The 26954-nt window shown below is 42.5% G+C and overlaps 1 protein-coding gene across 1 annotated transcript; it reads right to left on the bottom strand.

The window, feature by feature from the left end:
* Positions 1 to 1196: 1196 nt before the first annotated feature.
* Positions 1197 to 22729, bottom strand: LOC105894087 (NACHT, LRR and PYD domains-containing protein 3-like). Its single transcript, XM_042703498.1, has 8 exons — positions 20934 to 22729; positions 19634 to 19804; positions 18706 to 18876; positions 17149 to 17319; positions 3703 to 3706; positions 2581 to 3092; positions 1486 to 1505; positions 1197 to 1252 (listed from the first exon to the last, which is right to left on the bottom strand). Exons 1-8 carry the CDS (start codon positions 22706 to 22708, stop codon positions 1197 to 1199), a joined length of 2880 nt encoding a protein of 959 aa, XP_042559432.1. The 5' UTR covers positions 22709 to 22729.
* Positions 22730 to 26954: the final 4225 nt, after the last annotated feature.

The raw sequence follows: 26954 nt of genomic DNA on the forward strand, positions 1-26954 counted from the left end.
TCTGTTCGCAACATGTGATTGCAGACCCATTTAAGGAAAGGCAGTATAAGTTTATTTATATACTATCAGTAGCCACTACATGCCCCCATACCAGGAGTATCAGCAGCAGTGGCTGCAGAGGGAGGGGGAGTGTAGGGACAAAGATGCCCCCTCATTAACCCCTCCCACTCAGACAGAGAGAGGAAGAGTTGTTGCTGCTGATACTCTGTTCATCTACTCATGTAGGAGATGCTGTTATCCAACACAACTCACAGCACAGTGCCAATGTACATGTTGATTAGTACGTGAGATGAGTTAATTTAGCGGATGCTGTTATCCAACACAAATCACACTACAGTGCCAATGTACATGTTGATTAGTATGTGACAGTGCGACAGTGGTACAGTGGTAGAGAAGTCGTTTAGTAATCAGAAGGTTGCTAGTTCGATTCCCTGTCGAAGTGTCCTTGAACAAGACACTGAACCCCTGATGTGCAGTGTGCCATCAGTGTAAATGTAAAAAAAATGTAAAATGTGTATACATTGTAAGTCGCACATATGTAAGTCGCTTTGGATAAAAGCGTCTGCTAAATGTAAATGTGAGCTGAGTTCATTTAGCGGATGCTGTTATCCAACACAAATCACACTACAGTGCCAATGTACATGTTGATTAGTATGTGAGCTGAGTTCCCTGACCCGTGACCTTGGTGTTGTTAATACCTTTATCTACCAGTGGACCACAGTGACATCTCACGCGCCAGACACACACTCAATGTCTGTGTGTGAGTGTGTGTGTATGTATGTGTATGTACGTGTGTGTGTCTGTGTGTGTGTGTGTGTTTCATGGTCTTCAGGAGAAGAGACTTCATGAACACAGTGGTAGTTGGCTACATACTCTCTCCCTCTATGTCTCTTTCTCTCTCTCCCTCCATCTTTTATCTCTCTCTTTTTTCTCTCTTTCCCTCATCTCTCTTTCTCTCTCCCTTTATCTCTCTTTCTTTCTCATACTCTTTCTGCTTCTTTCCGTACCCCTCAAGCATCTTGAACAGTGTCTGTGTGTGTGTGTGAGTGTGTGTGTTTGTGTGTGTGTGTGTGTGTTAGTGTGTGTGTGTGTGTGTAAACAGAGTTTATTAGCGTTTATTAACAGAGTATAATACAGCCGGGGGAACAGGGGAATCAACACAAACAGGGCGGACCAACAGACTATTGGGAAAACACTCAGAAGGAGACTAGACTAGGACTGAACCAAACTACACCGAGTCTAACTCTGGATACTTAACATAAACACAGGAGAACACAAACAAAGTATTAACTAAAAAGGCAAAAGGAAACAAAATCATACATAAAGCCACTCCCATGTTATATTTTAGTAATAATTTAGACATTTTATTTCAGGAAAAAAGCCCAGTGTATTTTCATTGTCCAGTGTGCAGAACATCATGTGATTTACTTGACTCTTCATTGTGTCCGGAACATCACTCTTCACTGCTGTGAGGTTCTGTCTTACTTCTCTTCATTTTCACCAGTCTGCATATGCAGAACAACAGATACACAGAAAGCAGGAACCACACACACATTACACAATAGCTATGCCTCTCTCTCACACACACACACACACACACACACACACACACATACACACACACACACACACACACACATACATTACACAATAATTATGCATAACAGACACACATTACACTATAACTGTGCCTCACACACACACACAAACACACACACACACACACACACTGTCAAAGGGTTAAATGTTGAGGGTCTTTAGGCACAAAAAGGTAGCATGGAGACAAAATTCAGTGACTTGCAATTTATTCACCCACCACCAGGAGGTTTAGAGTATCCATGTGCAAAAACAAAGAGAAAGAAAAGAAACAAACAGATTTATAATATAACTTAATCTAACAGCTGGATATGCACATGGACTACAATAGCTTGAGAGAGATGTCCCTAAATACAAAAATATAACAGGCCTCACACATCTGAGGATGCTGGAGAAGACAAAGCTTTCTTCTCACCATCTCACCACAACATGTGTGCACCCATCTGCTTCTACACACGCCAGCCAAGTTAAATCAGTTCAGTATGTCATGTGGTGAAGTACAATATACACAATAACTATGCCCAACACACACATACACACAATACACAATATACACAATAACTATAAACAATATATACAATAACAATGCCTAACACACACATTACACAATAACTATGCCTAATACACAAATACACACATTACACAATAACTATGCAACACACACACACACACACACACACACACACACACACACACACACACACACACACACACACACACACACCCAGACCCCAGACTAGTTTTTTGACAAATGCAGCAAATAACTTAACCTTAAGCAGAATAGATCATATGGTTGCTGCACAATTCTTTTAGCCCACATATTCAATTTAGAAAATTGACAAAATATACAAAGATGTCATATCACCATTTGCATAGTATCATCAAAGCAGTGGTGTATAAACAGAATACGCATATCACTATTTTAATAGCATCGTGGGTGACTCCTGTGTTCCTGCAGCATGAGGAGGTCATGTGATCTGGCACAGGGACACTGAGGAGTCCTGATAAACCCCAAACCCAGGATAGAGGGGCTCAGTGAATGTGGAGTGGAACGTGTGCAGGTGGAGGAGTGTGTCAGAGGAGACGCTGTAGAAGGACAGAGTGCCTACTGGCCAGTCCAGGTACACTCCTACTCTCCTGGAGCGGGAGGAGGCGGCAGACGTGTCTGTGTGTTCATTATTGTGTCTGGCAGAGTAATTTTTAAGAGAGCAGAACAGACTCCAGGACTTGTCATTATGTCCCAGCCGGCAGTCATCATTCTCTCCTTTCCTGTTGATGCTTTTATACACCACAGATATATCAGCCCCACGCCCACTCCACTCAGCCTCCCAGTAGCAGCGTCCAGACAGACCCTCTCTACACAACACCTGATCCCACCAGTTAAATCTCTCTGGGTGGTCAGGATACGGCTGGTCCTCCTCCACACCTGTCACTTTTTTGTTCCCCTCAGAGAGAGAGAGTAGTATGTGTGCTGTGTTTGGGTCCAGTGTGAGCTCACAGGCATCTGCAGACAAATGGAGAGAAGAGAGGAGAGAACATCATCATCAGAATATCAGGAGTCACGGCTGCTGCTGACTAACACACACACACACACACACACACACACGCACACACACACGCACACACACACACACACACACACACACACGCATAATTTTCAAACAAATCTAGCAAATAACTAAACCGTGACTAGGACACATTACAAACACAATACACCAATACACACAATCACACACACACACTACTACAATTTCCAAACACAATACTCTAATACACACAATCACACACACACACACACACACACACACACACACACACACACACACACACACACACACACACAAACACTTCTACTGATTCCAAACACAATGCACCAATACACACACACACACACTACATTACAAACACAGCACATCAATACACACACACACACACACACACACACACACACACACTCACACCACTACAAGAAAGCAAACAAATACAAACACACAAAAAAATACAACCACATTTTCCAAACACAGCACACCAACACACACACACACACACACAATATATTACAAACACAGCACACCAATACACACACACATACACACATTAATTTACATTCCTAACACAGCACACCAATACAAACAAACACATACACACAAACACACACACTACTACACATTTCAAACGCAATACACCAATACACACAATCACACACACACACACACACACTGTGAGAAGGTGAATTTCCTCCCTTCTCACTGTGGCAGGAAAAGGGCTGTTGCCCTTTAAGACTGACTCCCCCACCACAATGGGTCCGGGCTTCCCCCACGACTGTAGTTGGCGCCAAGAGAGCTAAGTGGACTAATTAAGCCCAAAGTGTAAAGGGTGCCTCATGTTCATGAGGGAGAGCCTTGTGAGGAGAGACAGGCATGAGAGGCGAGACAGGCATGAGAGGCCGGGAAAGGTTTGAACAAAGAAACCACTTGAGGTGAGGTGAAGTTGGTTTTGTATCTAGATGTATGGATACTGTTTTTGTACCTTGTCTTTGTTTTCATGTGTAGTTTCTGTGTCTTGTTAACTGTGCCTAGTCAATGTGTTTAGTTCATGTGTTTATTTTCTGTGTGGCTAGCGAAGTACTTAGCTTCGGGCTTAGTGCCTGGGCCTAGTTGGGGCCTGGCTTGGGCCTTGAGGGGGTGCCAGTATTTGGGCCTAATCGGCCAAGCAGGTGCCCAGGGTGCCACGCACTTGAGTTCCGGGGGGCTACGGCCTGAATGTTTTTGTTTGTTTATTTTGTGGGCACTGTGTTGGGGTTTATAGCCCCGAGTAAATAAATATATATATTTTTATTAGAGCTGTGAAAAATAACGCGTTAACGCGTTATGACTAAATTACAGGATTAATTAGTAAATTTTTTTTATGCATTTAACGCATGCGCAAAATGAGCTTCCAATATACGCACAATTCCGCCCAATCTGCATTAGTCGCCGCTGTAATGGGAAGTTCGTGTTTCAAAAAAACAAAGATGGAACATTCAATAAAACCAAAGTGATATGCACACTGCGGGAAGACGTTATCGTTTCACCATAGCAATACCAGCCTTAAGTACCACCTCAACGCAATGATTTCGTTGGTCGGCGAGGGGAGTTAAAGTGGAATGTGCCAAACCACCCTCACTGAACAATGTAGACCCCTCATTAAGTCTGCCTGTGACAAGTTGACTAGCACAGTTGCCAAATGGATTGCAAAAAGCTGTAGACCGATTAATATTGTTAAGGACGAGGGGTTCACCGAAGTTTTGCGAGTGGCAACGGGGGACTCAAGCATCAAAACACCACAAAGACGCACAATAATGACAAAAATCCACGAGCTGTATGAAGCTGAAAAGAAAAAAAAGGAAAATGACTTGGCTGCTACGAAACATCAGGCGCTGACAGGGGATCGCTGGACTTCTGTGAGTAACGATAACTACCTGGGTGTAACTGCACATCTAATCACCGACGAATGGAAGTTAAAGTCGTTTACACTAACGTGCATGAAAACAGAAGAGCGCCACTTTGCAGAGGCATGTGCACAACAGTTCCAAACTGTTGCAAGCAACTGGGCAATTGAAGACAAAACAACCACTAATAGACTAACTAGACTACTGTAAAAGGGCATTTAGAGGCATTATATTGTGTCATGGTGTGGTTAATGGTTGTTTGACAAAAAAGAGAAAAATGTTCAACCATCCTATAAAAACAATGGCTAAGAAGCCCAAATAATTTCTGTTTGATTTAAAAAGAAAAGACATTTTTTTTTATAAACCATACAATGGCTAAGAAGCCCAAATTCTGTTTAGGATGAAGATTATATTAATGTTCCATATGGAATAGCAAAGAGAACTGCTAAAGAACTGCTGAGTTGCAGCACCATTGTTTTTTATGTTAAATGTATATATCCGTCTTTTGTCATAAATCTTTTTGTTCTCACAAAAATATACCGAGAAAATCGGTAATATGTGATTAATCATGATTAATCCACAAAAACCTGTGATTAATTTGATTAAAACATTTTATCATTTCACAGCCCTAATTTTTATGACAACCACCATCTCCTGCACTGTATGTCCTCACATCTTCACCCAGTCCAGTCGCCACATCCCAAAAAGAACGTGGGGTGACTGTCCGGTCCCTCACACATACACACAAAAAAATCTCGGTTACTTACGTAACCTCGGTTCCTTAAGCAGGAACCAGATATAACACAATGGTACATGACATCAAGTCATGGCTACGAATCGAAGCATTTATCTATTCACGCCTGAAAGGCCGCGAGATCTGTCAGCGCGCGCTCCTGGCCCCGCCTTCCAGGAGCTCTATAATATCATTACGCGCCCTCAGATCTTCCTCTTTTGAAACTTCGCAAGACGGAGTGAACATCTCTGAGTATATCTCAAACGCTCTACCACAGTCAAAAGAGTTTTGTGTGCTTTTCGCTCTCTACGGGTTGGTGAGTTATCGGGTTCCTTAACCCTCACTAGCTCAGGGCGCTACGAAATTCATTCCAGTGTGCGGTCCTCGCTGCTGGACGGGGAGTTCTATGTTGGCCCCGCCACGTCAGTTCCCTCCAGCATCCCCTTCTTTGAGGAGGTGCACGAGGAACTGCAGGCGACATGGGCGATACCCTACTCGGGCCGAGCCCTGGTGCCGGGGTTCGCGCCCTACATGCAGCTCCACATGGCTAAGGAGAGGGGCTACCTCTCCTTTCCTCAGGTGGAGGATGCAGTAGCGGGCTACCTCTCGCCCGCCTCCCCCATGATGCGTCTCGGCCAGAAGCCTCTCCTGCCCACGCGGGTGGGCAGACACCAGGCTCAGCTGGCGGAGAAGTCCTACTTGGCTGCAGGGCAGGCTGCCTGCACGACCAATACGGCTGCATTGCTACAGCGCTACCAGGCAAAGCTCCTGACTGAGCTTGCCTTGTCGCTGGGGGAAGATCACCCGTCTGTGGCAGAACTCCGTCGCGCGACGGATCTGTCGCTCAGACTAACTCGGTGCACGGCACAGGCACTGGCGAGGGTGATGGGTGCCGCGGTGGCTACCCAGAGGTCTCTGTGGCTATCACTGGCTAAGCTGTCAGACAGAGAAAAAGCACCACTCCTCGACGCCCCGGTCTCTGTCCAGGGCACCTTCGGGGAGGCAGTGGTCACGATGGCTGCCAAGTTCGAAGAACAGAAGAAGAGCAGAGAGGTATTCCAGGCTTGGATGCCTCGCTCTAGTGGCAGGGTGAGACGTCCTCCTCAGGACACACCACACCCGCACCGGGCCGGAAGAGAAGCGGGATCCGCTCGCCAGCGCCTCCAGCAAAGGTATCCACCGGGCGAGGCTGGCAGAGACATCCCTTCCGCCCTCCAGCGCAGCCTGCAGCACAACAACCAGCTGCGCGCCCTGCCCAGGGCGCAGCCCAGGCTCCGCGGCAGCACTCCGCTCGCCGCGGGCGAGGCAGAGGGAGACATCAGGCTCCCTGACCGTGACAGTCAGCCACTCGTCACACAGGGGGGAGCGGTGGAGCCCACACCGCCTCCAAAGAAATCAGCCCGTCGCTCACATGTGGAAATCATGTCCAGCACGGTAAGCAGGTTTTCACAAGCACCACAATCATATGTCCTAACTCCTGTCCCAGATGGCGCAGTGCCCAGGCATGCTTGTGCAACTCCCCCCGCGATGCACACAGTGCAATCGCACCCCCAAATTGTTTTCGAAAACATGAGGGGGCAGCCCCAGATCTCGTCCCCCTCCCTAGGCGGAGTGGGTGTAGATCTAGGCTGAGACTCATTGACCATGAGCGGGTTAGTCCCCGACAAATTCAACTCAGAGCACAACCTCCCTGGTTGTGCAGAAAGTTGGCGCGCATGCGCAGTGTCACCATGGGTGCTAAAGACGGTCTCAAAGGGTTACGTGCTGCAATTCGCCCGTTCCCCTCCGCCTTTCAGCAGAGTAATACAGTCTGTGATACAGCGAGAACAGTCTCACTTCCTACGGGAAGAAATAATCTCCCTGCTCAGAAAAAAGGCCATAAGCAGAGTTCCTCTCAAGGAAAGGAATGCAGTCTTCTACAGCCGTTACTTCCTCGTACCCAAAAGAGATGGGAATTAATGGCCTATATTAGATCTATGTGTGTTAAACAAAGCACTCATGCCGCTACGGTTCAGAATGTTGACCCCACGCAGGCTTGTGCAGTTTATAAGGCCAAACGATTGGTTTATCACGATAGACTTATTTCCACATTCCGATCCACCACAGACATCGGAAATATCTGAGGTTTGCGTTCGGAGGAATAGCGTACCAATTCAACGCACTCCCATTCGGCCTGTCCCTAGCGCCGAGGGTATTCACAAAGTGCGTAGAGGCAGCTATCGCCCCATTACGTCTACGCGGCTTACGCGTTTACAATTACTTGGACGACTGGTTAATTGCTTCCCATTCAAAAGCTGCGGCAGTGCAGGATGGCCATCTAGTGGTGGCACACCTGTATCGACTGGGTTTTGTTGTAAACAGAGAAAAAAGCGTTCTCTGCCCCAGGCAAGTTACGCATTTTCTGGGTATGATCTTAGACTCCACCTCCATGGAGGTCAGGCTGTCTCAAGAACGGATAAGTGCCATCAAAACATGCGTGCGCCAGTTCCGACGGGGACAGTCAGTCTCGTCGCTGCGCTGCCAACGCCTGTTAGGAATGATGGCGTCGGCCGCTATAGCGCTCCCGTTGGGGATGTTGCGTATGCGGCCATTCCAAATATGGTACCTGTCTATGAAGCTCAACGCAGTCACAGACAGGCATCGCAGAGTAGTGGTGTCCTCCAGATGCAGGAAAGCCCTAGCGATCTGGAGAACCCCCTGGTTTCTCACCGCGTCAGGCACTATGGGCATAGTGTCGCGTCGCGTGGTGGTGACCACAGACGCTTCCACCAAAGGCTGGGGAGCTGTCTGCGAAGGGAGAGGCGTGAACGGTCTCTGGTCTGTGACAGAAGCCGCGTCTCACATAAATGTGTTAGAGCTGCGAACAGTAGTCCTAGCTCTACAACACTTTCTGCCCAGGCTGAGTGGTCAGCATGTACTAGTGAGGACGGACAACACTGCGACCTTGGCGTATATAAATCGCCAGGGCGGAGTGCGCTCCCCGTCATTGCACCATTGGGCGACTCGCCTGCTCCTGTGGGCAGCGAGGCACGTCCTGTCCCTCAGGGCAGTTCATATACCAGGCCACCTCAACTACGGTGCGGACCTGTTATCGAGGGGCGATCCTTGAGCAGCAGACTGGTGCCTTCACCCACAAGTGATAGGTCAGATCTGGGTGCGTTTTTTCAAAGCGCAGGTGGACCTGTTCGCGAACAGGCAGAACACCTGCTGCCCGCTCTGGTTCTCGCTAGGGGGCGACGATCCCCCACTAGGCATAGACGCGCTGGGCCACCAGTGGCCAGCCCTACCCCTATATGCTTTTCCCCCGATCCCGCTCCTCCAGCAGGTGCTGTGCAGGATTGCGGACGAGGGCAGGGAATTGATATTGATAGCCCCCCACTGGCCCAACCAGCCGTGGGTGGCAGATCTGGTCAATATGTCAGTGCAGCAGCCTTGGGAGCTGCCTCTACGGAGAGACCTCCTAACGCAGGCGCACAGGACAGTGTGGCACCCCCATCCGGAGTGGTGGCGTCTCAGAGCCTGGCACCTGAAAGGTGCAGGCTCATAGCGTCAGGCTTGTCGGACGCGGTGGTGGCTACAATACAGAGTGCCCGAGCTGTATCAACACGGGCTCTGTATACGCTGAAGTGGCGCAGTTTTGAGCAGTGGTGTGCTGCGCGTCAGCACGACCCTGTTAACTGCGCGCTGGGCGTTATTCTCGAATTCCTACAGCAGTTGTTTGATGAGGGGAAGGCGGCTTCTACTCTCAAAGTGTACATGGCTGCCATTTCAGCCTGCCACGCAGGCATTAATGGCAGTTCTCCTGGCAGTCACCCGCTAGCGTCACGCTTTATGGCGGGGGTGAGACGGCTCAGGGTGCCAGAGAGACACCTCATACCCTCTTGGGATCTGCTAGTGGTGTTACGTGCTCTCACAGGGCCTCCGTTCGAGCCCCTGGAGACAGTGGACATAAAGTTTGTCTCTTTAAAGACCGCGCTGCTGCTGGCGTTAACGTCAGCAAAACGCGTTGGTGACATGCAAGCCCTGTCAGTCAGTCCATCGTGCCTTCAGTTCTCGATCGCTGGTGACAGAGTGGTTATGCGACCTAATGCTGCTTACACACCTAAAGTGGTGGTAACCCCATTCCGCAATCAGGTGATTGAATTAGCAGTTTTCTCGCCTCCTCCTTTTGCGTCAGCAGAGGAGGAACGTTTGAATGAACTCTGTCCAGTGCGCGCTCTCCGCTGTTACGCAGAGCGCACTAGAGCTTTCAGACAGTCAGATCAGCTATTCGTGTGCTTCGGTGCACGCGCAAAAGGCAGACCTCTATCAAAACCGAGCCTCTCCCGTTGGATAGTAGAGGCTATCGTGTTGTCTTATAAGAGCTTGTCTTTAGATCCCCCGGAGAAGGGGGGTCTCGTCTTCCTGGGCCTTACTAAAGGGCGTCTCAGTAGAATATATTTGCAAAGCTGCAAGCTGGAGTTCTCGCCACACTTTCATTAGATTATATATGTTAGATGTGGCTGAACCTAGTTTTCTTCATAGCGTTCTGCGGGCAAGCGATCTCTGAATCCCTTGGCCTGAGAACGATAGATATGATAAGTGTGTTCATTAGTGTCTACATGTTATGTTGCACATGAAACATCCCAGGGTTTTTCTTACGGGCGCAGGATCACGGATCCCTGTCGCCTATGATAAAGGTGGCCCTGTTAAATTCATGGTGTTCTGCAGGCGAGCGATCTCTGAATCTCCTGACCTGAGAACGATGTATATGATAAGTGTGTTCATCGGTGTCTACATGTTTGTTGCACATGAAACACTCCAGGGTGGTTTCCTACAGGCGCAGGATCGCGATCCTTGCCGCCTATGACAAAGGTTGCCCTGTTAATATGTTCACCGCCAGCGGCCGTATGAACCTCTATGAGGGCAAAGGCGTCAGTAGAGCTGGTGTGTGTAATTGGCTGCCACTGTATTATCACGCGGGAATGTTTAGGGTCCCATTGTGTTATATCGCAGTGAACTGCGATAAGGAACGTCTCGGTTACTTACGTAACCTCGGTTCCTTAAGCAGGAACCAGATATAACAAGGTTGGCGTGTACAGTGTTACCTTGGATTGATTGTCTTGCTCAGTTTCTTTCCGAGGAAGATCTGAGGGCGCGTAATGATATTATAGAGCTCCTGGAAGGCGGGGCCAGGAGCGCGCGCTGACAGATCTCGCGGCCTTTCAGGCGTGAATAGATAAATGCTTCGATTTGTAGCCATGACTTGACGTCATGTACCATTGTGTTATATCGCAGTGAACTGCGATAAGGAACACGCATACTACATTCCAAACACAGCACCCCAATAGAATATCTATTTACATCAAATTATCTACAGTATGCTTTCCCAATTTACGCATTCAGATGCATACTGTCCCCCGCAGGGCTTTTACTGGTTTGACCTTGGTCTCATTTTAAAGCAAAGGGTGGTTGAGCTCATTGGTAAGGATTATAGAGTACTGATAACGTAATTATGAAGTACTGAAAACGTACTTTGATATGCTGGCTTTCCCTGGATTCACTGGACTAACATCAGTTCTGGCAATCTAACCATAACATACATTAAAAAAGACTAAAGAATCTGCTCTCTGAGTTGTGTCACACATCCCGTGGTTGGCCAAGACCTTTTTCAAGTTTGGGCAGAACGGACACAAATTTTACCAGATAACTTGACAGTATAGATTGCATTATGGCAAATGCAGTGAAGTAAAAGTACAGTTCTAAAAAGTGTCCAAATGTGAAAGGTTCCATACACCAGCTGATCTGTCTAATACAGTGCATGTGCATATACAGTGCTTACAGCTACAACAGGCATAACACTCAGTGAAGACAGACTACAGACTGAACACACAGAACAGATGTCTGTGAATGATCCCAAATACAGTTACTGAATTAACCATTAAGACTTACATCTCAGCAAACGTGGTCGTGCTCTGCTGACAGAAGCATGGTCAGTTCTGTAACAGAAACACACAGTCACACATCTAATATTTGAATAGTTCATAGTTTCTAGATGAAGGATCCATTTTTGAGTTCTTGAACTGAATGATAATTTAAGGAAATATGAATATGTATTACTGTAAGAGAAATGGTATATCTGATGAATCAGTAATTAAAATGAATGGCTGTAGGAATATAGGCACTGGTACATATTTTGTTGCATTTTATGCTGTTGTAGTATTTTGCCCTGGTGGTTTTAGTTTGATTATGTGAAGGAGGGCAGTCAGGTAAAGATGGACCTTGACCTTTGACACCAAAGAAACAAGGACAAAGGAACAAAGGAATCAGGAAGAATAGTAAATATATTTGTTACGCCTATTTTGCCTATTTTGCCTATTTCTTACCTAATTTGAACTAGTCTTTACGTTTACCAATGCCAATTCATTGGCTAATCCCTTTGTCTTTGGTATTGAAATATAAAATGAATGAGAAAAAAGCAAACAACCAAACACATCAGAAAAACATGTTATATAGATACAGATATACACTCCTGTTACGTCCATAACAATCACCTTTCTCCGCAATCTAGATACCTCTGGACACTCCCACATTACATGTAAAAAGGAGCCATGGGTTCCATGAGGGCAAAAAGAGCAATATGGGTTTGGGGCAAATCCCATCAGATGTCTTATTCTTGGCGTTACATATGTCCTATGGCAGATTTTCAAATGTATATACAGTGGGGAAAGTAAGTATTTGAACCCCTGCCGATTTCACAAGTTTGGCCACTTGCAAAGAAATGTGTGATCTATAATTGTAATGGTAGGTGTATTTTAACAGTGAGAAATAGAATATCAACAAACAAATTCAGAAAACTGCATTTTATAACATAGCGTAATGGTAGTTTTTCCCCCCTTTGACGAAAGAGACGTTTTGCAAGCATTGCAAGTGGCCCTATGGTCATATTTTTGCGTGAACTATAACCACACCTCTATAACCACACCATGTTGGCTGCAGTCTAAAACAAAACAAAGCTGCGTGCACGTGACATACCTAAACGGCACTTACATGATACCGGAATAAAAACAAATTAAAATTAAATATTTTTTTAAGTATCTATATCGGAATCGAAAAAAAAATTCAAAATTTATATTTTTTTTTATTATTTATTATTTTTAATGTCGATAGCGGAATCGAAAAGGACTTTGGCTAACGATTCCAAGGAATCGGTCCACTGGGAACCGGTTCTTAAAAGGAACCGGTTCTCGATTCCCATCCCTAGTTGTATCCAGCTTAAAAATGGGATGCTCCTTTAACTCAGACCCCCAAGGAACCCTGTAGGCCCGACAGGCCCATCTTATTCTAAAATAAAATAAAAGAGAATGTTTATCAATATTGTATTGAGATATCAACTCTTGAAAATTAAGTATTGTATCAGCCCCATTTATGTCTTGCAGTGTGTTGATGCCCTTAGACACCCAATGTTTGTTAATTAAAGGTATTCCCCCAGACAAAAGGTGACTATTATTCCATTATGGGAATGATTTACACCATATGTTTTTGAAGTTTCTGGATTTTTCTGCTGCCCTGAACACTTGAATACATGTCAAAATTTGACCATAATGTAAAGTACATCTCTTTATATTCACGCTTGTGAGAGGGAAGTCTTTTAATCTAGGTGCTATTAATTCTTCTTCTATATTTTTCCATGAGGAAATATAGTCCTCATGCTAATCGCTTAGCTATCATATAACTACTTTTGATTTATTTGGACTTCTGGATTCCTTTGGAGTCCACTTACCTGCCTGCCACCTTCCCTGCCTGACCTCTAATTCTTGCATCATCCCTCTGGACGACTTTGCAAGAGGGACAATTTAAAATCATATTTGCAATATTGGACGCTACATCAAAGAAGTGACCTACATCAAAGTTGATAAAGTAGCTATTTATATACATCACTACACTAGGTATAAAGAAACTGATTATAAAGGCTTACTTAAGCTTCTCCAGTTTACAGACAGGATCCTCCAGTCTAACAGATAACAGCTTCAGTCCTGATTCTCTGGGATGATTGTAGCTCAGATCCAGCTCTTTTAGATGGGAGGGGTTTGAAGACAGAGCTGAATCCAGACAAATACAACCCTTTTCTGAGATGAGACAATCAGATAGCCTAAGAGAGAGAGAGAGAGAGAGAGAGAGAGAGAGAGAGAGAGATATTGTTGTAAAAATGTGATATAATCTAAAAACTATTCAAGGACAGGTGTAAAATGGAGACAGAGATGGAGATATCCAGTGAAATAATACAAACTACTTCATTCTCCAAGATAAATTGAAAAAGCTCCCTATCAGCATAATACCTCTTCAGTACCTAAATTACTTCATTGTACAGTGCCTTTAAAGGCAGTCATTACTGAAAAACAACATGTATCAAAAATAATAAAACACATCATTGAAATATGAATGAATTATAGAACCACTTTTAACTAGGACTGATGTTTTCAAAGGAAATGCTCTGGTGCCTTTAAAATAGTGGTTCTCAACAGGGGCCAGGGCCCAAAAGGGGGCCTCAGTAAACTTTAAACGGGCCTTGAGATGATAGGACATTCTTTAAAACAATTAACCTAATGTATCATGAACATTTGTGTATATAGCTTTTTAAATATACAAATTCATTTTGTATTCAAAATTGGATTAGAGTGAGTCAGGACACATTTGCCATTCATATGTTGTTGTTTTGAAGTGAATTGTGGCCCATTATTGTACGCTTCAGTCACAAATATGAAAACCAAAGTAATTATTCAACTGACATAATATGATAGAATTGAATATTGCTATTTTCCTGTTGTGTCACAGATGAACTGAAGTGACTTTCATTGTTGCGTATTATCTTAATCTGTAACCCATGTCCCTGTTTGTGTTCTCTGCCCTCTGTCTCAAAAATGGACATCATGTTCATTAGCATTCAAATGGATTTAGTAAGGATTCAGGTTCTGCTGTATGCATTTGAACTCCTTCCCCAAGAGGTACTGTAACCACTCAACTTCCCCTCCGATTGACTGGTTTAAATACCAGCACCTTCTTACTGTCAACTAGACCATTCTCTGAGCAACACTCTTAGAGGGTGTCTCTATGCTCACTTGTAAAAGAAAATGTGATGAACAGTTTGTGCTCTACTGTTATGCTGGCATGGTTCTTATAAATAATCAGAAAAATGCATGACTATAAGAAATGTCCAACACCAACCTCACTATCTGCAGTTTGCAGTGGTGACTGAGCTCCAGAATCTCCCACATCTATGAATCATATGATAGGGGTAACACCTCTACTCTCTTCTTCTCTCCATGCTGGACAATATAGTATGTTTACTTTATTATGGTAGAAACCATAATCACGATTATTTTTGTCAACATTGAGATCACACTTATTTATCATATTACTCAATCCGTCTTTCCCCTATGATGTTTTTCAGAAGGAGTGTGATTGTGTGCATGGACATGAGCCTGCAATTCTGAACCCTCAGTAATTGTATTCAATAGAATATTTTTAATTGTATTAGTAGTAGTTGGAGTAGGTTATTTGGTTACCGATTACAGTAATTATGTTCCCTGTATATTATCATTAACAAGCAGGATTTGTTATTGGAGAATTCTCTGCTATAGAAGAGTTGAACCGCTGTAGAATGGTTCCATAGACTTTCTATTTATATAAGTCTTGTCTGTAATTTACAAAGACTTACACATAAAGTCGCCTACAAGCCCCTTTTCAATTCAGAGTTTGTGTAAAATAACTAAAGCTTCTCCTTAACATGCTGTTTTTAAAAGATCAGTTTAAATGAAAAATGCTGTGGGGTGCAATGATGTTTTTCTTTTGCACTATTAACACTATAATAACACTTCTGGCTGATAAAAACCTACACTTAGGTGATTCCCCTTTATCTCATTAGGCCTACATCCCTCTTCCAGGCAAAAAACACAGGTGCCGGTAATACTTAAAGCGCTATCATACAATTAGTTGCCAGTGTTGTAGGAACACTGAGCTAAAACTAATGCACCAGTTCTGCTATAAATCATGAAGGTTAATATCACGTCTGCACTGAACTCACCTCCGACCACACCCCCTGTTCTTGACTCTAAACCCAGACACCTCTGCTACAGCTTCAGTCACATTCACTCCCAGCAGCACATTCACAATCAGTACTGATCCCACACTCCTGGCACTCACCTGATCCCACGCACCTGTCCCTCACTCCATATAACCTCCTCACTCGCATCACACACACCTTAAGTAACCATAGATGTAGACCTATAATTTATCATATAGCAATTAGCCTGTGTTCTTTAAGCATGGCTGAGAATGTAAAATAATTTGAAATAATGCCCTTCATCACCGTTTGTGGGCTATATTTGAAGTTCGATTATTCGCCCAGCCCTTCTTTATAGAGGAAACGCTACTTCTCACACTATCTCTCCATTTGAGGATTCTCTCTGGTCTACACCACAGCAGCACAACTCACTTCTTTCGGAGGTCAGCGTGGTCTTGTCGCGTTTAAAGATGTTGTCCTTGAGACGTAAAAATAACACCCAAGGAACCTTGAATCTTCTTCAATTACTTTTCGAATATATACCATTCGAAACAAAAACATTTTTAAATAGCACTTTATAAGGAGCATAGAGCTAAAATCTTGCACATTTCAGTCTCTGATTTAGGCAGCAGATGCTAATGACCATCAGCAAATGAGTCCACGTTTGGTTGTTTTCATACTTCATACATACTTTAATAACTTACTCTGGAGAGCAAGGATGATAACCCTAAAAAAAGAGTCCACAATTCTAGTCAGATGTCATTGTTGAGAAGAACAGACCACCAGAGGACCATGATGAGCAATTAGCTGAATTTGACAATGGGATTAAGCATTTAATCAGTAAGAAAACGGTGATATTTATGTGGCATAGAATTTACTTGTCTAAAGAAAATGTACGTTCACACCTCAATTCAGTGATGTAGGCAGGGTAGGGTGTTCACTGGGACTTTCACAAGGACATGTGATATGAACAGTTATTCCACTGTTATGTTGTCATGGTTATTGTAAACGTCACTGTCGTACATATGAAAGAGTTTCTTTTCAAATGTAATTATTTTAATTTCTTTTGAACTTAAAATATGTAATTTCCCACAAATCTATCATCATACATTTTAGGAGTTGAAGGGATGGGAAAAAAGTGTAGGTCATGACAGGAAATGACGGACACAGAATGAACTAGTGGAAATTGAATTAGAATCGTATGTGAAGGAAAGCACACAGAAAGAGATGCTGTTAAAGTCTGCCACATAAGTGAAATCACCATGCTTAAATAACAGTATAAATCAAAGTTAATGGCTACATAACTAATCAGGGAATGCATGACAATAAAGACATGTATACACGAACCTTAATATTTGCAGTTTGCAGTGGTGGCTAGACAGTCCGTTAGAGATAAGCTGAATTCCAGAATCTCCCAGGTCATTGTTACACAGGTCCAGCTCTATCAGGGTGTTTGGTGACTGTAGAACAGTAGCCACAATTCCAGAGGACTTATCTGTAAGTTTGCATTCAGCAAGTCTGCAAAACAGAGTGACAAAGGACAAGACATTACTCTGAAATCGCAGGTATCGCAGATTTGGTTGTGTTAATGTGAACTTGTCAGCATGGCTACGGATTTTGTTATGGGCGGATGCACATGCATACATTTCAAAAGTGTAATGGTTTAATGGACCCGTATGAGGATAAAGCTCTTACGCTGGTGATAGTTTGTGATAGTTTATTGAATGTACCTCTACGCAAAGGAAGAAAATAAAAGAGTAATTTCACCAGCAGTAAGTTTCATGCAACTATATATACGATCCGTTACTTAATGAAAGGGTGGAGGGAAAACATTCCAGTTGAGTTGTGCTACATTTTACACAACAGTAATGACATACTAATACACAAACTGGGTTTACCCCTATATTGCCACAATCCTCACAGTTTCCTCATATTAATGTCCACAGCAGCTTGTAAAAAAGGGGTGACACACAAATCAAATTGCTCTGCAGGTCTCAGTTCATGAATTCATGTGCACACTACTTTAGTTTTTCTACACCAATTCCCTTAGGTTTTAAAAATGAACTTCTAATTTTAACATGATATAAATTACATATACCATTACATGAAGAGCTTCTGATTAATTACAACATTTGTAATGTCTGAAAGCCTAAATAAACCCATTAATTCACTTTCTCTAGTGAAAATTTAGGGAAGAGTCCAAAATTCTGGAGAAAGGTTGTTGATAGTTGAGTTCAAAATCCAATAATATTACATTCCTCTTTTCCATGCTCCTGAAGCATTATGTTGATTGGCTGAAATACTGGGAGGTTCGGTCTGATCAATATGTTTATTTCACTTGCCAGGACTGTGACAAGCATTTATTCACAATTTGACATTTAATCAGTGAGAAGAATTAGTTATTTAAGTGGCACAGATTTGACCTACAGAAAATAGGAGTTCACACCTGAGTACAGCGATTTTGGTAGGGTAGGGTGTTCACTGGTACTTTTACAAGAAAATGTGGTGTGAACAGTTACTCCAATGTGATATTGTCATGTTTTTTCTAAGCTTAATTATAATGTTTTTTCCCTATATCATTCTAATCATATCTATGTGATGTTTTTTTTTAATTAAATTTAATCTGAACTTAAAATACATAATTTCGCATTCATCTATCATCGTCAATTTGAAGAGTTGGAGAGATGGGAAAAAAACATCTAAGAGGGATGAGAGACATGAAATTAAGAGTTGGAAATTCAGTTAGAATTTCATGGTAAGGAAAAAAGAAATGAGATACTGTTAAAGTCTGCCACATTAGCAAAATCAGGTTATCACTCTGATAATATAACAATATAAGTCATTGTTAAGGGCTACATAACTAAACAGGAAATTCATGACAATAAAGACATGTATAACACCAACCTTAATGTCTGCAGTTTACAGTGGGGACTAGACAGTCCGTTAGAGAGAAGCTTAAATCCAGAATCTCCCAGGTCATTGTTACACAGGTCCAGCTCTGTCAGGGAGTTTGGTGACTGTAGAACAGTAGCCACAATTCCAAAGGACTTATCTGTGAGTTTGCATTCAGCAAGTCTGTAAAACATAGTGACAAAAGTCAAAATATTACTCTGGAATTATAAAAAAGCAATGCCTTTCTGAAGGTGTCCTGTAATAGCATACTAATACACAAACATGGTCCTCCCCTATATTGCCACAGTCCTCACAGTTCCCTCTTATGAAAGGTTGGAGGCAACAAACAATCCTGTAGAAGTGGTGCTGAGTTTCCCCTTAGAGATCTAAATGCACTGCTACATTTATACATGATGGTAATGGGATACTGACACACAAACAGGGATTACCCCTATATTGCCACAGTCCTCACAGTTCCCTCAATCCAAAAGAAGTTCACACCTCAGCACAGTGATGTAGGCAGGGTAGGGTGTTCACTGGTACTTTTCCAAGAAAATGTGGTGTGAACAGTTACTCATTGTCATGGCTTTTCTAAGCTAAATTGTAATGCTTAAATATTTTTTATTTCCTATGTCATTCTAATCATATTTATGTGATGTTTTTAAATGTAATTAAATCTAAACTTAAAATACATAATTTCCTATTTATATATCATCCTCCATTTGAAGAATTGGAGGGATGGGAAAAAACAACGGAATCTCTAAAAGAGATGAGAGACGGAATTAACAGGTGGAAATTGAGTTAGAATCTTACGTGAAGGAAAACAGACAAAAGAGATATTGCTAAAGTCTGTTAAAGTCTGCCATATTAGATAAGATAAGTTAAGGGCTACATATCCAATCAGGAAATTCATGACAATAAAGACATGTATAACACCAACCTTAATATCTGCAGTTTGCAGTGGGGACTAAACAGTCCTTTAGAGAGAACCTGAACTCCAGAATCTCCCAGGTCATTGTTACACAGGTCCAGCTCTGTCAGGGAGTTTGGTGACTGTAAAACAGTAGCCACAGTTCCACAGGACTTATCTGTGAGATTGCATTCAGCAAGTCTGCAAAACAGAAAAACAAAACATAAAATATGACTCTGGAAGAATCTGGGTGTCCTGAGAAATCAATATAATGAAAGAGTGGAGGCAGAAAAAGTTTTCCCGTAGATGTCTAAATGCACTGCTTCATTTTACATGGCAATTTTTTTTTCTAGCGGAACCTCTGATACACACATGGTCTACCCCTATATTGCCACAGTCCTCACAATTCTCTAATTGTAATGTCCACAACAGCCTGTAAAAAAGGGCAACACACAACTCTCATTCCTCTTCAGGTCTCAGTTCACACTACTTACCCCTAGGTTTTAAATAAGCAATTCTAAATGTACCAAGACATTAATGATATATACTGTTACATGAAGAGCTGCATCATCTGCATCTGTATCTGTATCTGTTCAAACCACAAAACAGAAAACAGAAAAATGTCTCTGTATCTGTATTCAGATAGAAGACTGGGATTGGACGTAACAGAGGTTACATAAAAATGTTGTATGCTCTATACTTATTGTCAATACACTGAAAATTGTTGTGCCTTCACCTTGAAAAAATATTGGCATATAATGAATTATGGAATATATTTCTCATACTGTATAAACTGTCTGAACCATCACATCGACACAATTCATCAGATACTTACACCTACATACTCTTTTACAGTAGGCCTATCTGAGAGATAGTGGATCATTTGAACATAATCACATAAGTAGATCAATCCAAGTAATCCACATTTCAGTCCAGATCAGTGACCACTCTATGTGTGAAACCTTTAACTCTACTGTTATCAAAGGGCAGACCTAACCACCCCGTAAATGTCAAACTTAGGCTACATTAAAATGTAATAATGGAAAGTGTCAACTTATGCCAAGTTATCAACCAAAGTGCTGCAGAAAATTGAATATTACTCTCCTATCTCATGACCCTGACACCTGCATCTGCTGGTATCTTTAGATGTTTCATACTGTACTTCAGCACTAGACAAAAATGTCATCAAAACTATGAATTAGTCATGCACAGTCCTGTAGTGGAATGGACATAATCTTATCAACGCAAGTTTACATATTGTCAAGAATAACAATGAAAAAAATAAGTTGGTTACTCATAAGAAGTTTATCCGTCTCCATCAGAAACTCACCGTGCCCTTCTGTAGCATCTCACAGCAGGGAGCAGTCTCCTGCGTCCCTCATCTGATGTGTTGTATTTCTTCAGGTCAAACTCATCCAGCACCTCTTCAGACATCAGAAGCATGTGGGCCAGTGCTGAACAGCTAGCAGGAGATAATTTGTGTTTGATGTTCTTTGGTGACTCCAGATATTTTTTTATGTCTTTGTGCATGGAATGATCATTCATTTCAGATAAGCAATGGAAAAGATTGATGCATCGTTCAGGAGAGAGATCTTCCCTGTTGAGCTTCTTAATGTATTGACATATTCCCTTGATGCTCTTTGAGGTGCTGTGTTTGTGGTTCAGTAGACCTTTCAAAAGTCTCTGATTGCTCTCCAGAGAGATGCCCATAAGGAATCGAAGGAAAAGATCCAGGTGTCCATTCCTGCTCTTCAAAGCCTCATCCACTGCACTCTTAAGTAACACATGTAGATGATCTTGAGATTGTAAGCCCAGCACTGATTTAAGAGATGATGAAAAATGACTGGGTTTGTGTTCTTCACTGAGGAGGGATTTCAGAGCCTCAAGGTTCTCAGTCACATAAGAGTGAAACACAAACACAGCTGCAAGAAACTCCTGGATGCTCAGGTGCACAAAGCAGTAGACTTTCCTCTGGTGAAACACAGATTCTTCCTTGAAGATTTCAGTGCACATTCCAGAGTACACTGAGGCTTCACTGACATCAATACCACACTTTCTCAGATCTTCCTCATAAAACATCAGATTGCCATCCTCTAGATTCTTGAAAGCCAGCTCTCCGAGCTTCAGTAAAATCTCTTTCTGAGATTTTAGAAGTTTCTTTTCATCTGTCTCAGTTCCACTCTGATACTTCTGATCGTTCCTTCTGGTCTGGATGAGTAAGAAATGTATGAACATCTCAGTCAGAGTTTTTGGAATGTCTTTCGTCTTGTCCAGCATCTGCTGAAGTACAGTGGCTGCAATCCAACAGAAGACTGGAATGTGGCACATGATGTGGAGACTCCTAGATGACTTAATGTGTAAGATGATTCTGTTGGCCTTTCTCTCATCACTGATTCTCTTCCTGAAGTACTCTTCCTTTTGTGGGTCATTGAACCCTTGTACTTCTGTCACCCGATCGATGCACTGAGCAGGAATTTGAGTGGCTGCTGCTGGTCTTGAGGTTATCCAGATGAGTGCAGAGGGAAGCAGAGTTCCCTGAATGAGGCTTGCCATCAGAACATCCACTGAAGCCCTTTGTTTTAAATCAGATATCATGTTCTGTTGGAAATTCAGTGGTAGTCGACTCTCATCCAAACCATCAAAGATGAACACAACCTGACAGTCTTTGTATTCTTCACCATCCTTCAGCTCAGGATGGAAGTCAAGCAGGAGCTTGTGAAGACTATACTGATCACCCCTGACCAAATTCAGCTCACGGAAAGGAAGGGGAAATATGAAATCTACGTTCTGATTGGCTACCCCACCTATCCAATTCAGAATGAACTTCTGCACCAAGACTGTTTTTCCAATGCCAGCAACACCTTTGGTCATCACAGTTCTGATGTGTTTCTCCTGTCCAGGTAAGGGCTTGAAGATGTCATTGCAGTTGATTGGTGTGTCTTCTGTTGTTTGTGCTCGGGATGATGACTCCACCTGACAAACCTCATGTTCCTTATTCACCCCTTCACTCTCTCCCTCTGTGATGTAGAGCTCTGTGTAGATCTTATTGAGGAGTGTCTCAGCTCCTGGTTTGATGATGCCTTCAGATATGTTCTCAAACCTCATCTTCAGACTGGCTTTATGCTTATCTATAATTCTCCTCAGGAATTCATCAGCTGTTTATCATGGACAAAAATGAATGAAGAAACCTATTAGTATAATGCGTATGATGAATCACAAGATTCATTTTCATTTGTGATTGCTTCAGCCAAATTATCATTGACATCCATTTGCTTTTCACTACTGTGGAATTTTCTGATCTGCTATAAAGCTACACTTTAAAACTGATAATCTAGAGCAGGGATGGGGAGTCTTTGTTCTACCAAGAGCCATATGAATATTTACAAAATAATTTGGGGTCCTACATGACTACACTTAGCTTTCTTTAAAACATTAGTTATAGTAATGATGTTGAAGTAATACATAAAATTTGGTCATCTAAATTCAACGCATTCACAAATTATTCCACTGAATGACAAACAGAATAAGGTCAATGATTAAATGCATTTAATTAAATTATCCCATTGACTTGAAATCCTGTGTAGATGCTATATATGTCAGGGACTTTTACTCTCAGCGACGTATATATGTTTGGAAGATGGTGGTTTATTTGGAACAGTCAAAGCCAGGGGAATAGGGAAAACACAGGGATAAACACAAACGCAAAACAAAATAAATATGACTTGACAAGCTCAGAAATGGTGATTGTCCAAACGGGAACGCACAGAAGATAAGGATTCAAAAACGATCAAAGCACTGAAGTTAAACTGGGGGCAAACAAAGAACAGACATGAAGTAGGAGTGCTACACGGGAGCCATAGGCGCAGGGGAGACAAAAGCTAGGTTAACCTCGAAGTCGGGATCGAAACAGAGTTCAACCAATCTGCTGCAGGTGTCGTCTTTCATGATGCGAGGCCAGAAAAAAAGTGGGAGTGAATGGTGACCGGTTTATATGATTCATATTCAGGTGATTGTGAATGAAACAGAGGTGCATTAGTTGAAGTTGAAAGGGGTTTGGCAGGAGCAGGGTTCAGCGCTGGCGTAACAATATGGTCCAGATCCTGGACCCCTGGTCTAGACAATCTTACCTGTTAATTGAATAATTGACAACTGATTGTGCTCCCAATTATTGCTGATGCATTTCAGGTGTGTGTGTCATGTGACTGTCTATATAAGCTGATTTACCTGGACAAAATAAATTGATTGAGTGTTTTCTCAGAACTTGCATCCAGTCTCTGCATGTTATTTGTCTATATATATTGAGTCGGTATATATAGCAGTCAAGCTCTGTTTAAAATGTTATGGGCCCAGGTGCGTTTGACGTTTGTGCACAGAGATATCCGGCGTGAGTAGCCACCGAGAGACATTTGTTTGATGATGTCATGAAGTTGGAGAATGTTGTGGATGGAATGTCAATCAGGGGTAAAGCGTCCAAATCCATGATATGTGAAGTGTGTACTCAGGGCAAGTTCACTCTGAACAGGAACAGGAAGCCTGATGTGAGGGCCAAATCAGCCTTAGAGCTGGTTCACACTGACTTGGCAGGCCCCATTGACCCAGAGTCCAAGGAAGGGTATAGGTATGCACTTTCCTTTACTGATGACTATTCAAGTGCAGTGTTTGTGTACTGTCTAAAGCACAAGAGTGACACTGTAGAAGCCACAGAGAGGTTTCTAGCCGACACAGCCCCATATGGGAAAGTGAAGTGTATCAGGTCTGACAATGGTACCGAGTTCACAGGGCAGGGTTACCAAGCCCTACTGTGTAGAAATAGAATCAGACATGAAACATCAGCACTATACTCACCACACCAGAATGGCACTGCCGAGCGTAACTGGAGAACCCTTTTTGACCTGGCTAGATGTATGCTCTTGGAGAGCCAGTTAGCCAAGGAGCTATGGCCGTATGCGGTCCAGACAGCAGCAGTGGTGAGGAATAGATGTTTCAACAACCGCACCAGAGAGACACCTTACTTCATGCTGACAGGAAGGAGACCTAATGTCTCCAGGATGTAGAAGTTTGGTACTGTGTGTTACGCCTACAGGCAGGACAGGAAGAAGCTAGAGATAAGGTCTGACAAAGGCATCTTCGTTGGTTATGACAAGAACAGTCCATCCTATATGGTCTACTACCCTGACAGCAGGAAGGTGATGAAGCACAGACTGGTGAGGTTCATGTCCTGTGTTGAGGGACAGCAGACTGATGACATGTCCGACGATGACAGTGGTGTGCAGTCTAGCACAACCAGACCTGACCCTGACAAACCCGAGCAGAATGACATCCCAGAGGCTAGGCCAGGTCCAAGCCAGATAGGCCTACAGACAGGTGAGGTCAAGCCAGAATCCCAGTCTCCACAGAGATACCCTGCTAGAGAGAGGAGGAGGCCAGAACTTCTATGGGATAGAGAGTGATCAGGTTCAGATCAACATTGATTATTGCTACAGGATGGTTTGTAATGTACCTCAGACGTTCAGAGATGCTGTGACTTCATCCAACTCAAGAGAGTGGGTAGATGTAATGGATGAGGAGATGAAGGCACTGAGGGATAACAACACATTTACTCTGACCACCTTATCTGAGGGCAAGAAAGCAGTGGGGGGTAGATGGGTGTATACTCTCAAAACCAATGTTGATGGATCTGACAAGTACAAGGCCCGCTATGTAGCCAAAGAATCCAGTCAGCAGACAGCGATGTAAGCACATTGATATAAAATACCATTTTGTGAGATCAACTGTTAATGACTGTAAAGTATGTTTGGAGTATTGCCCAACAGATGACAAAACCAGCTACTAAAGCAAAACTACTTACTTTTTCCATGTTCCTGTTTGGGGTATAGCCAGTTAAGTGCAGTTGGTTTCCATGTTTGTTTGTTTTTGTTGTATGATTTATGGTTGTCAATAATGTGTGATCAAGTGGGGGTGTTAATTGAATAATTGACAACTAATTGAGCTCCCAATTATAGCTGATGCATTTCAGGTGTGTGTGTCATGTGACTGTCTATATAAGCTGATGCACCTGCACAAAATACATTGATTGAGTGTTTTCTCAGAACTTGCATCCAGTCTCTGCATGTTATTTGTCCTCCCAAGTTTATATATATTGAGTTGGTATATCTAGCAGTCAAGCTCTGTTTAACATTACCCTCTTGTTATGTTCGCAACATGGTTACACTTGTTGAGGTACCAGTTATAATTGACAGGCCTGATATAAATGTTAATAATGCTTTTTAAAAATATTTGATTTAGATCTAGTTTGATTTAAACCTTTCTAACAATGCAAGTAATTGTTTGACAATATTAAAAGTTAGAAAAAACATAATGAAAATTAAGTTTTTTAATGATACATTTTACTAAAAATAAGGGACATTCCAAAACTACTTGAACATACATTCAACTAGTGCAAATCACAAACTCAGGATTATTAATATTTTATGTATTTAAGAATGTGTTTCACATTAAAGTATTTATTTATGTATTTTAAGTAGTATTAAAAATATTCATGAAATAAACATAATACAATATTTAATTTTACAGCATTATAACACTCGTCATTTAATAATAACACTTTTATAACATATTATATCTGTACAAAAGCACATAAATGTGTTATCGGTGCAAGTTATCAGTGCAAGTCTATGGATAACCTATAGCGACGACTGTCCTGTGTCAGTTTGACTGATTTATTATCCTCACACACTTTGCACATACTGGAGGTGGGGGGTGCAACACTCTCACTACACCAGGGGTTCCCAACCTTTCCTACTCCGAGGCCCATCTTTTCATATTTGTAACAGGTCGGGGCCCAACAGACACCCAGCCTTTTTTAGCTAATCTTCCATTCTTATTTATAAGCAATTGTTATGTGTCACAAAGAGCAACATCAGCACCTGCTACAGGAAACAAGCAAATAAATGAAACCAGAATAGACCCAAAAGATAGCATGCACTCAAAACAAGTGATGAAACATGCAAACAAGACCACTCAGGTAGGCCTAATTAAAATAGGTGATGCTTCAGACATACAAACAAAAAAGTTAAAATGATGTTTAAATAAATAGGTTCAAATAGGTCAATATAATGATTTAAATAATGTAATGTAAATTATTTGAATTATGAGGTTTTGAGTGCAGTGTAATAGTAGTGCAACTTGTTACATTTGATTCATTCTTTGAGTGATGATGGCAGTATCATGCGCGTAGTCAGTGCATGCGTCAGTGTCCCAGATATGGGCATCTATGGTACATGATGGCTCACCGTTTGTAGAAGCAAAGCAGGCAGGGCTAGTTGGCGCTGTTATTGTAGTAGCTGTTTGA

This window comes from Clupea harengus, chromosome 24 (genome assembly GCF_900700415.2).
Source record: "Clupea harengus chromosome 24, Ch_v2.0.2, whole genome shotgun sequence".
NCBI classification, from domain to species: domain Eukaryota; kingdom Metazoa; phylum Chordata; class Actinopteri; order Clupeiformes; family Clupeidae; genus Clupea; species Clupea harengus.

Bases quoted from the DNA above. Each gene is read 5' to 3' on its own strand.
- LOC105894087 (XM_042703498.1), bottom strand. From the start codon at position 22,708: ATGAGGTTTGAGAACATATCTGAAGGCATCATCAAACCAGGAGCTGAG. The intron at 1,506-2,580 runs GTGCCAGATCAC...CTGCATATGCAG, and splicing joins CAGGACTCCTCAGTGTCCCT to ACTGGTGAAAATGAAGAGAA. The intron at 1,253-1,485 runs GTAAGACAGAAC...GTTTATGTTAAG, and splicing joins ACTGGTGAAAATGAAGAGAA to TATCCAGAGTTAGACTCGGT.